Here is a 12,664-nt window from a genome sequence, read left to right as displayed (position 1 = left end):
GCAGATACACAGTCCAAAGTTATGCAAGAAGCACCGCAGACCCGCCGCAGCTGTCGAGTGGCGCCGGGTCACCGATCACTACCCTGCGAATGTGCCTGAACTACATGCGGCTCTCCGGTTTCACGGAAGCGCTGCTGTCGTTGACTGCTATCCGAGCTTATATCCCGGAATCGAGGGGAACTAAACACGCGACCAACTTTCGTCGCTGCGCCTGTTTTCTCGGCCGGCTCGAGACCAAGGTTACTGGTCAACGATGTTGGTGGCCATCCTCCCAGGTGATGTCGGCGGCGTACTAGCGCGCCTGTCCGACGAGGAGGTCGACAATTATGAGACCGCGAAAAGAGCACTTTACAGGTACTTTGGCATTCGTGGAGAGGAGGACTCTGAAGTCCGAAGTGGTGGAAGCGGGCAGCGCTCCCATCTGTGTGGCAACGGCCAGCCTAGGAACCCCGCTTGGTCAGGTGGGAACACAGCCGTTGCTGAGGGGAGTAACGACAGGGCAGGTCAAAGCCCAGAAAGGAACGCCAGTTCGGCAGCTGCAGCGGCAGTATTTGTCGACTTAGAGGCGGTGAAAAAAAGTTGTAACAACTCGCCGAGGACAAAGCCAAAGCAGCCGTCTCCAGCTCTGAGGCAGAGGTTGCTTTGACGAGTGGGGCCGATGCTTTCCCTCGGGAAGACAGTAGTGAGCTCGCAGGCCAGTGCAGCGAGGGAATCAAAGGGGACTCCCCTTCGATGCGGCTGGCGAACAATAGTAGCCAAGCATTGGAGACTCTTCACTGTAATCAGAGTGACAGTGAGTCACCTGTGTGCGCTGCTGAAACCCCAGGCCAGAACACAGCGTTAACCAAAGAGTGTGGTTCAGGTGGAGTTGCGGGCCATGTAGCTAGGATCATGGGGTCGGATAGCAAGCAAGCCTCAGGAGAGCGAGTTGCTAGGTTCAGCGCAAAGTAAAATGGAATCGAGACAATTTGGGGCTACGACGTGGAATGACTCATCGAAAGAGCGAGCCGATAGTTCAAGTGGGAAGTGCGGCTCGGTGCTGAGTCAAAAAGCGGACATGAAAGGTGAGGGCACCGCGAGAAAGGGGGGTGCGCAAGACAGTAGTGTAGTGTTTAAGCATATCTGGACAAGCGATTTTTGTACACAATATATTCCGGTCAAAGATCTGAGAACTCGTGATCGTTTTCTTGTCCCTAGAGTCCGAACTCGCTACGGCCAGCGTCTGCGAAAACATTATGTTCCTTCTGGGCTCAACCGGTTACCTAAAGAAATGTTTTCTGCTAACTCCAAAAAAATAGTGAAAGCTTTTCTTCAGAAACTTCGTTGTTAGTTCCAGCATTCTGTTATGATTCTATGATTTTACGTGTTCTTTATATTTCCGTGTGTAGCATTTTTTACTCCGTTCTTTGAATTTATTTTACTTTTCTTATCCCCCACATTTTCTTTCTGTTTTTTGGCACTTTGTGTGTTCGGTGCATGAGTTGTGTGCCGTCTGCTGCCGGGCGCTGCCACTCAAGCCTTCTAAGGCTTTGGCAGGCCCGCATTTGTATTGGAATGAATGAATAAAAAATATTATTATTAAAAAAAAAAGAACAGCTAGGACAGCTTCTGGAAAGCGACCGCGCGCAAGGAGAGCCAAGCGAAGTGGTAGTCCCCAGAGAAAGGACAACCGATGGGCCCAAAAGATTGTAAGGGTGAAGGCCGGTCCGAGGCTGACACTGCCACCGCAGCACTCCAGATGCAATTGGCACCGCAGGGAAGCCAGATTGACTAGACGGGTTCGCACAAAGCGAAAGCCACCTGCCGCATCGTGTTGTGGAAGTGCTCGCAGGATGAGTAAAACTCGCAGTGGGCCCCAGAGAAGCAAGTACAGCTGTAACTCGAAAGAACGCAGCAGAACGCGCGCCTGTAACAAAAAAGGGGGGGGGGGGGAGGGGGGAGCGAAGGGTATTCAGGACTCGAGAGAGGAGTACACGAAGGCATTTCTTTCACACTCCATCGTCCCCCTCACGCATTCTTTTCAAGTCCTGCTCAGATGTTGCAGACGGGCAGCATGACTAATTCAAGGGAAGCTCATACCTGTTTACATTCCTCTGGCGAAAATACGCATAAGTTTGGCCTCCTTTACCATGCTCTTTTTTTTCCTTGGTCTCTGGTGTCAGTGGTCTATTTGTGATAAGAACGTGGTACCCTTTAAATACAAGACAACATTTATTTCTACAAACTGTGCCTTTCAGAGACTTCTAATTGGCCGTTAGTTTTCAGAGGGCTCAAAATTCGACTTGCAACCTTAAAAGAAAAAAGATGATGGGGACTACGTGAGCGCTGTTCTCGCACGGAGCCTATGCCATTATAGGCAGAGACGGAGTGAGGGAATATTTGCATCCCGTCTTTTTAAATAAAATAAATGAATAAACTTTAAAGACACTGTGGGTAACGCGCATGATTGTTCGAATTTTTTACCACCCATGGTTCCCGAGTTGCAATTCAATACCCGTAATCGTACACATACAAAGCGGCGACGATGCGGTTGAAGCTGTATTGGTCATATGGCGTTTCTTCCGCCAAACGGTGCAGAGCGACAGGTGAAGTAGATAACGGTTTGCCATCCACTTTCGGCAAACGAAATGGAAGCAATGTTTTACGGAACCGCTTCACTGCAATATAAAATTTCTATTCCACTCTGACTGCCTTGAAGGCGCGGCAAATCGGATTAAAGAGAATCTGAAAAGGGCGCTCGAGGTTGCCTATAATGCGCTTGCATTATGCAGAGCACAGGCTTTCAGGAGAATTGCGCTTTATAGAAATACGTTTTGGTTTCGTTTTTTTTTTTAGCGTGCGGTTTCTTTCGAAACAGTGCCCCCCAAAATATTTGCGGGCGCCAGGAATTGTGTACAAAACCTTTCCGGACGTGTCAGAATATTACCAGCTAGCGCTATGGTCAGCGAGGCCCCAAGCGCCACCGCAGCTTGTCCGCCTTTTCCAAGAACCGCGCTAAATGAAGGGAGCCCGGCGTCACCTACTGACTCTATTTATTGGTCCCCACTACCTGACGGGGAGGTTGCCGCACTATCAATGTGCAACGCCTACGGCTGACCCAGACAACAGCCACGATCCGGACCATAGCCAAGATCTTGAACAGACTGCGATGCTCACTTCTTTATGGGTGTCCTCCGTGCTCTGCTCTCTAGCCTGCGCACGCCAGCAGAACACAACGCACTGCAACTACTGGACACGCTGCATCCAATTCTTGCGGCTCAACTTAACTGCAGCCATCATCCGAGAACCTACACATGAATGGACACTGCGGTACGAATGAAAACCGCAATGCGTAGCTATATACTTGAGAGCGACTGCCTTACGGGACAGACTGCAGTCCTTGACCCTTCTCTCTCTCCCTTTAAAAATCCCCTCATCTCTCTTCTCAGTTGCAGGGTAGCCAACCGGAAACCCCTTCCGGTTAGCTTCCCTGCCTTCCCTCTTTATCTGTCTATGCCTCTGCACAAGCATCGGTTTTTGCATTAGTCACCGCACTAATGCATAATGATGGCGTAGTGCATAACTGCGGAATGAAACCAAGAACTAAATTCTGTGGGCACTGTGCGCCCTTGAAAAACAAAGGCTTTTCTCCGCATGCTGCGACTTACGTACAGCTCATCATGCGGCCCTCTCGGTTCCCATCAAGTCGGTTAATTTATCGTTGTAGGAACGGCAACGACGAAGTACTCTGGACTTTACAAGAACTGCCTTTGAAACATAAGCGCGAGGCTTAATAATACAGGGATACTGATGCAGTTTTCAAATCAGCTAATTTGTTAGGGTTTTGAAGTAGTGTCATTGCTGATCACGTCTGTGAAATTATTTTTTTCGATTTTGGCTAGAACAATGGCGCAATCACCAATTGAAAGCGTGATGTTTAAATCTTCCACACCCCGCGCGAGCGCTGGAGAGGAGAACAGCGGAGAGGAAAACCTCGTCCATGTCGGCCAACGTGACGTCAGGTTTAGGTTTAGGAACCGGGGATACTTCGCCGCACCCGAGTGAGCTTGAAGCGCGCGTTGTTTCTCGTGCTGAATGCGTTGTTCCTCGTACTGCGTGTGTTGTGACGTACAAAGCGTGTCAACCGACCTTGAGAATCAGGTTCAACACGAGCTACTACTCTGCGTTCGTGTCCACGAACAACTACGGCCGCGACTGTGTCGTCTTATACTGTTTTCCGCCATAAGCTCGCAGCGCAAGGGCTCGCTGCTGTATTCAAGCCGATCTAAGCAAGCGTACTCTGCTCGAAGCACTTCCGTAAGAGCGGCTACATGCAGAGCTTGTCCCTAATGTGATCTCTGGAGATTTCTGCCGAAAAGGCGCAGCTGAACCATAACACAGTTCCTTAGATTTTCTCGCGCATGAGAGGCGTGTCACCATTGCCAAGAAGCGCCTCTTCTAAAAGTACAAACATGCCCCTGTAGAAGTAGCCCCTGCAAAAACCTTATAGAGGCTCAAGCATGTGTCGCTCTCCTCAGCTTAGGTGCGGCCAGACCACCTGAGGCGTGCTCAGCTAGGCTCCGTTAGTGATTTTATACTCGGTTCGGCGTGTCCAAGCAAGCAAGCAAACAAGCAATGCAAAGCACACTAAAGCAAGCAAGCATCGAAGCTCTTCATGTGTGGCATCTCATTTAATCATAGCTAAGCGATTAAAATGCAAGCGTTCGACGTTCTGATTTCGGATGCAGATTTGAGAGAAATGAATGCCGACCAAGTTTTTGCAAAAAAACTCCACGTTTCGCAACCTTATTCGGTATCTTCTTCAAGTTGTAGCAGTGGGCGAGTTGCAGTTAGCTTGGCTTTTAAACATATATACCGTTGGCAGTGGCGGTCCCAGCGATTGATTCTAGGGGGTGCGGACGGTCTTCCGTATGCCAAAAAAGAAAAAAAAATAGAAACAAAACGATTTTTTATTTACACTCTATATGTAAAACAATTCTTTTGCACTTTGTTGTTGAAAAATCGATGGTGAACGATACGATGTTGCACAATAACTCATGCTTTCAATGCTAACGGTTACGTGAACAATATCGATATGTAATTCATATCTATATTCATATATACTTTATATCTATATTCACATCTAATTTATATCATATGCAATTCATATCTAATTTATATATGTATATCGCTGACGTAACCATTAACTGATATAATTCATATATATTTAGGCGGTGGTCGAATCTCGATGGAGGCGAAATTCTAGAGGCCCGTGCACCCTGCGATGTCAGTGCACATTAAAGAACTCCAGGCGGTCGAAATTTCCGGAGCCCTTTGTTACGGCGCCCCTCATAGCTTGAGTCGCTTTGGGACGTGAAAGCCCCACAAAACACAAACAAAACAGATATATTTATCTCACAATATTTCAAACTGAATGATCATGCCAGTCATGAATCGCAAAAGTAACTGTGAGGGCACGGCAGGAGCACAATACGTCGACAGTCACGTACGAATTGCACTCGTATAACTACCAACCTGTTGTGTAACTAATACGGTTGTAACAGTATTAGCCTACAATGTGACTTACTAGCAGCAGGAAACTAGTGTGACAAGTGGCAAATGTCTTTAAATATTGCTAAGCGTAAGGTCATGCATTTTCATAGACGCTCCAACTTAATACCACATAGCTATTTTATCTGCGGTTCTCGTTTACATGCTACTAAAGCGCCGCCGCGGTGGCTCAGTGGTTACGGTGCTCGACTGCTGACCCGAAAGACGCGGGTTCGATTCCGGCTGCGGCGGCTGAATTTCGATGAAGGCGAAATTCTAGAGGCCCGTGTGCTGTGCGATGTCAGTGCACGTTAAAGAACCCCAAGTGGTCGAAATTTCCGGAGCCCTTCATTACGGCGTCTCTCATAGCCTCAGTCGCTTTGGGACGTTAAACCCCAACAAAACAAATCAAACAAATCAAGATACTAACGCATGCAAATATATTGGATTACACCTGTCTGACGATCTTGTGAGGTCAACGCACATCAAACACATCACTGCAACATCCAGCCGATCCCCTAGCTATCTTGAACGCTCAATGAAGTTTGCCCCAGCACATGTAAAGTTACTAACCTACTTTTTTTTTTCTTTTTCACCGGAACAGCGCGCACTAAGACACGGACAAGAAGGGAGACACGACACACACGAGCGCTGACTTTCAACTGGTGTTTATTGTTTGGAACGAGGCATATATACACAGTTCCAACAACACAAGGAAAACAACCATCCATTCATAGATTCATAGTCAATTCATGCATGTCACACTGAACAAGAACGATTGTAGAGACTGTGAAAACAAAACTTGCCACCCTGACTTCACGAGCACACGAATTTTAAGTAAACACAGTGACCAATTAACACGCGAAATAATCGAAGCAGCGCACATCGCCTGGTCTAAAGACGCATGCGTCAGTAGCCCCTCTTTATCGATCAGTTCAAAAGAATTGGCATTTTTAGTGAAGGGAAAATGATAATGTTGTTGTCGTTCTTGTTTCCGTGTCTTAGTGCGCGCTGTTCCGGTGAAAATGAGTTACCAACTTGCCCAAGCATCTGTTTTACTAACCTACACCACATTAATGAGCCGAAAATTAGAATATGCAGCCGCCATTTCGAACCCGCAGGAAGAATACCTTTCTGAGAGCATAGAAACTATCAAAATCACGTTATTAGATTTCTTCATTCCAATTATTCATCCTACACAAGTGTAACCGATCTGAAGAAACGATCCAGCTTGCCATTATTAACGAATCGTTGAAAACTAGCCAGATGAGCCATTCGCCATCGTTTCTGCTATTCATTTTCGTTAAACGTCTACATCACAAAACACGCCCTGTTTTCAGCTCGTCACAAAAACTGTCAACAGGTGTCATGCCCCTGCCCAAAAACACAAACATTTGCGCAGTTTATCTTAACGCAAAAAGTGGGAACGGGCTTCCCAATGCCGCTTGCATTCAAAGATAATCTTAAATCTTTAGACACATTTTATGTTTTCGTGTACCTTTCCCCTCTAACGTTGACCTATTGCACTATCGTTTACTATACGGTTTTTGCTGTTCTCTAATCTGTTATGATTTCTTCCCCACCGTTCACCGCTTCTTCCTGTCTTTTATTCGTCTTGTCTTTTTTTTGTACTCGAAAGCATATCAGCGTTCTGCGTTGTGTTTTTCTGAGCTGTTTGCCTGTTTCATTTGTATTTTGGGCCGTGATGTTTGAATTATACAGAATATGTTCGCTTTTTGTTGGTATTTCTGTACAACCCACCCCTCATGTAATGCCCCTTCTTTAGAGTATTTGAGGTACTGAAATAAATAAATGAATAAATAAATCTGTAGAACGGAGATTGTGCGAAATAAGGCAGCGGCTAACATGGTGAGCGTACAAAATAGGGGACTACTTGACATATCATAGACGAAAAAGCTTTCCATTTCTCTGTCAAAAATCACATCTCGCCGTATCAGACCCCGAAAATGGGCGCTCCGCAAAATGTGCAAAGGCTTTTGGGGGGGGGACCACCCCCTCCGCCTCCCCGTAAGAGAAAGGCTCAGCGTGAAAATGCGAATCAGGGAAATCTCCCCAGCCCCCCCCCCCCCCCCCCCCCCCCCCCCCCCCCCCCCCCCGCCGTGTTCCACCCTTTCTCAATCTGGCCTTCTGGACTGAAATCTCCCCTAACACGGGCAAGGAAATTTCCTACTCTCCAATTTTATACCTACCAACCAGGGCAGGCGGTGAACAATGAATTAAATCTAAATTATGAAACTAAATTTAATCACTCGAAACGTTACGTGCATTCAGTTCGCTCAGTAATTAAGGCCTTAATTACGGCTGACGCTGTGATAATATGGCAGAATGCATGCCTATATGGCTAAAATAACTAAAACAGCTTTCGCTCTTGACGAATAAAATCGGAAGCACATGGCAGAACGAAGTGATTATGATATTTTAGAGAATGCATAGATGCTTCACAGATTTTACAGGAATACGTGTACAACATTCAGTACGGCATCATCCTACTCCGCTGAATCAAGCAGGTCGCTCAGGCGCAAGAAATGCCGTATGCGACGAAGGCAAAGTTCCGGTAGGTCGCCCAGTTGCGTCTGCCCGTCATCTCTGGCGCTGCACTCTATGCCGTCACGCACTACGCCTGTGAGGCGCATGAACTCTGTGAAGTCTTGCAGTCCGAGCACGCATCGAGCAATCAGCTTCTTAGCTTGCGCTTCGTCGACAAACGCCGTCGCCTGAAGCTCGTCTACCAAGGTCGGAGAGGTGGAGACCTTCTCGAAGGCCTCCGCAGTGTACTTCAAACGGGAGCCGGTGACGAAGCGAGCAGCGCGCTTTGCCAAGGCTCGGTTCCGTCGCAGGACGTCTTGGATGGCCAGGCGCTCTCCCACCAACTCATCACCATTATAAAAACAGCTTAGGCACTGCAGAGAGTAGTTATTCGCAAGCTCCGGCTTTGAGAGCTCTGCGATGAACACGGTGGAAGCTCTCAGACTGGGAGCGCGTAATGTGAAACTACGCAGTGCTCGACTTCGGAGCAGGAGGCTGGCCAGCGGTGCCAAGTCACGGAAACACTGTCTCGAGAAGATTACGGTCATGTTTCTTATGGTCGTATTTCGACACACGGCCTCACATATAGCGGGTCCGCACACATTCCAGCACTGGTTACAGCACGGAACTTCCAGACACAGCGTCAGGTGTGTGATGCTAGTCGCGCTCTGGATCAGCTGAACGATGGGCGTTGAGGCTGGCTCTGTCGCACCGTCAAAGCACAAACTGGAGAACACTCGTAGCGTGACGTGCGTGAGGTTACTAGACGTGGTCGCTGTTTCCACAGCGGTCTGGAGCAGGCCGAGGGGTACTGCGTACGAGGGGCAGCCGCTGTCTGGGTAGTGCACCAAGCAGTGGCCATTGACGACGACTCTGTCTTGCAGACCACATTCAGAGAGCGTTTTGCAGATTTCCCTCCTATGGCGACTGAGGTATTCGAGGTTGATCTTCTTCAGCGATTTGTTCGCGGTCACCGCTCGACAAAATGTCTGGCACGCTAAGAGGCTAAAGCCGCACATTGAGAATGTCAGTTCCGTGATGGAGGTGTCATTCTCTAGCAGAGCAGAGATCCAGGGCTTTACAAAGTCATCGTTATGCCGAATGTGGAACCTTCGGCATTCATGCCAATGAAATCCAAAAACTACTTCGTCATCATGGCTGCATATGCACGTGAAGCTGAAGTGCCTGAGTGTCTTGTTGGTGCGCAGAAGCTTCTTTATTGCTGTGGCGTACTGCAACTTGAGCGTGCTCACCTCTAGCTTGAGTCTAACCAGCCCCTTGTGAGTAGCCAGGGCATCGCAGATAGTCAAGACGTCCATGTCCGGACCATATTCAGGGTCTTTAATAAACACCGATCTCAGGGACGTATTCAGCCTCAGGTACGTTCCAAGAGCGACATGTGGGTTGCCTATGCCGTAGGGTGCACTACCACTGTTGAGAATCCTTGACGAGAGTGACAGCTCTCTGATGCTTCTGTTTCGAAACAGCCCTGCTAAGAAGGTGCTGGCGTCCTCAGGGTTCACACGGACCTCCAAGGCTATAAGCGTCTCCAAGGTAGTTGTTTGCCCGAGAAGAGCCGCAAGATCGGCAATCAAGTGCCCGTGCCAGTCCACGGACAGGTCGAGAGATTTCAACCGTGTCAAGCAAATTATAGTCGCTGCAAGGGCGCCGGAGATGACGACTCCTGGAGACCTGAATTTCAATGAAAGCCTCTTCAGCCCCAGCGCGTCGCGAACTGCGGAACAGATAACTGTTTCATGGCCGGTGAGGATATCGTCGTTGATTGTGACTTCCGCAACGCACCGGTGCTTAGTCAACAGATGGTAGAGAAGTGTCGCGGCTTGGTGTCTGTGTTTCGTTATGTTGAGGCTTCTCGTGCATAGGCCATCACTCGCCTGAACGAGGATGACCTTCGAGGCCGCGTCCTCTTGTAGTTCCAGCCCGACGGCCCAGAAGAAGCTGTTCCAAGTTTTCATGTTGGTTACGATGTGGCACAGATGGCCGTCCCGGCTCGTGCATGGTCGACGATGGTCGACTCTTAGACCGTGATACTGGCTGCAGACTCCGTCCATCTGTTCCAATGGCAGTGACGGGGCTTTGTGGCGTGAACGTCTTCGGGCACCTCAACGCTTTCGGGCGCTTCCTCGTTTTCGCGCTCCTCGACGCCTGTGGGCTCCTCGACGCCTGGGGATGCCTCGACGCCTGGGGATGCCTCGACGCCTGCGGGTTCTTCGACGCCTGCGGGTTCTTCGACGCCTGCGGGTTCTTCGACGCCTGCGGTTTCTTCGACGCCTGGGGATGCCTCGACGCCTGGGGATGCCTCAACGCCTGCGGGTTCTTCGACGCCTGCGGGTTCTTCGACGCCAGAGGGCTCCTCGACGCCTGGAGATCCCTCGACTGCGGCAGGCACCTCCACATCGGCGGGCACCTCCTCGTCTTCAGGCACTTCTTTGTGTTTGGGAACATCAGCCTCCACGGGAATGTGAACCTCTTCGGACTCCGGAACCTTTTTTGGCGCCACAACCTCCACTTGGTCAGCTTTGACGGCAGCGCTTTCATCAGGGCGCTCCCGCTTGGGCATAATGGCAGCCCCGTCCGGATGGAACTGACCTGCACGAAAAGCATCGCAGGATGAATATAAGGCCGTTGGCGCAGCTAGAATCACTAAACACGTTTACTGCTGTTCTCGTCCAGGCTGGTGACATAAGGAAACAGGGAAACGTGATGAGTGGCGGGTCGTGACGAAGCCCGTGCTCAAGTTTTTATGTGAAACAGACTTGCACTACCTACACGGTCAGTGCACTACCTACACGGTTTACATAGTTTAGTCTGTTTATGGTTTCACATGCGTGAGAGTGCACATTTCTGTTACTGTGGAGCCCCTACTGCAGTATGTGTTACTGACATACGTCGGTGTGTGTTCAAGACATGAATTTCACGCGCGTCTACTCACCGCGATGCGCCTGCCAATCAGTGTGCGTGTGTGTAGACATCATCCGTGAAACTCATTGTTTAATGCCATCATCAACCTTCATTCGCACTTTCCCTTTCCTCCCCTTCGCTTTCTCCAGTGTGGAGTGCAGACCAGGGCCATGTTACCATCGGCTGACCTCTCCACCTTTCCTCATTAAAATTCCTTCCTCCCTCTCTCTGTACAGCGTCATGAAATAAATCATGCAGCATGCATATTTTACAGCAACGCGTCCGCAATTGCCATGATGTCCTGCATTCATCTGATTATTCAAACAGGCGTGCCCCACAACGGCCTAGTTGGAGTGTAACGCTGCCTGGAAAACATGCTGGCATCATAATCCTAAACATGGGCAAGCTAAGAGATTTCTTAATTCGTTCAGCGCCTTCTTCCCCTACCCAGTGGAATAAGATCTACCCCTACAGTACCAGCATGGAACCGACGGTGTCACGGGCAAGGCATTTATCCATCCAGAGAAGAGATCAGAAAGACAACTTGAGAAGAGGAATCTGAACTGGTATTTTTGCCGCTGGAAATCGATCTACATGTAACGAGTGCTCTTAGAAAATGAGAATTGTTGCTCTGCACGGCCGATTTCCGCAATTTAAATCCGATTAAACGTGCCGGCTCCCGCCTTCTTTCTTTTAATTCCCCGCACACGGTTTTGGGGGGCGGGGGGGGGGTCGAGTCACTTTTCAAACAGACCCGTGGCCGCTTGCCACTCTTCCACCGGCGGAGTGATGCGTAGCTATCGGCGAAATCAGAGTCCATGCGTATTTTTATTTCCGTGGGCCTAATTTGCAGCTATGTAGTCTCTGACTGGATTTATTTATTTACGGGAAGCAGAAAAACAAAATAAAGCGAAAGGACAGTCCCCACGCGACTGCCTGAAGGGCACTCCAAGCGATGGTAGACCCCTCCCAACGTCTGCGGGAAATCAATATATAAAGGCAGCAGTCGGACGTTAATCCATTTTAAATTATAGAAATCGGCCGCTCAGGGCAATAATTCGAAGTTTCTAAGAATGCTCGGAATGTGTAGATCGAGTTCCCGCGGTAAAAAGACGAGTTTAGATTCCTCTTCAGTGTACCTTTAAATATCATTAAAAAGTGTCACAAGGATGCGTTCTTAAAGGGGTAGAGACATCAAATTCCAAGGTTGTACAAAAGACTGCTATACGTTTCCTTTGTATGTGAGGACCATAAGAGCGAAGTATTAAATTTAAGGGATGTCTAGAACATATTTTAATTTCATTTTAAAGTTTGTGAAAATGCTCACTCTTGAAGTCTGAGCCATCGCTAGTGCATCAATGTGACGTAGGAACAGAGAAGAAAACACAAGCAAGTATTTTCTACGTCATTGCAGTTTTCTGACGTACGGGACCAAGTTTTGCGGTTTCGCGGCCTAGCAACCTTGGTTACGAGTGCTCACGAGTCTTTTTTTTTTGCACGCTCGCGAGTGCGACGGTGCTTTACGCCCGGCGTTGCCGCAGGCGATGTCGTTGCCGAAAGATCCACTTTTGCAGAGGAATATTGCCGGTGCTCTAACCTAGGAAGCATTCTCTGGTATCATGGATGTTATGTATTTTCTTGTGCGAACGTGAAGTACGCCGAGCAT

The 12,664-nt window shown here is 48.9% G+C and overlaps 1 protein-coding gene across 1 annotated transcript; it reads right to left on the bottom strand.

Moving 5' to 3' along the window:
- Positions 1-7,949: 7,949 nt before the first annotated feature.
- LOC149325514 (uncharacterized) lies at positions 7,950-10,657 on the bottom strand. The gene is made up of 2 exons (XM_089564317.1): positions 10,279-10,657; positions 7,950-10,171 (listed from the first exon to the last, which is right to left on the bottom strand). Exons 1-2 carry the CDS (start codon positions 10,655-10,657, stop codon positions 8,037-8,039), a joined length of 2,514 nt encoding a protein of 837 aa, XP_089420443.1. The 3' UTR covers positions 7,950-8,036.
- Between the last annotated feature and the right edge of the window lie 2,007 nt (positions 10,658-12,664).

Source organism: Amblyomma mixtum, chromosome 10, assembly GCF_055824585.1.
Source record: "Amblyomma mixtum isolate Tamu chromosome 10, ASM5582458v1, whole genome shotgun sequence".
Lineage (NCBI taxonomy): Eukaryota > Metazoa > Arthropoda > Arachnida > Ixodida > Ixodidae > Amblyomma > Amblyomma mixtum.
This window is presented reverse-complemented; position numbering and strand designations above follow the sequence as displayed.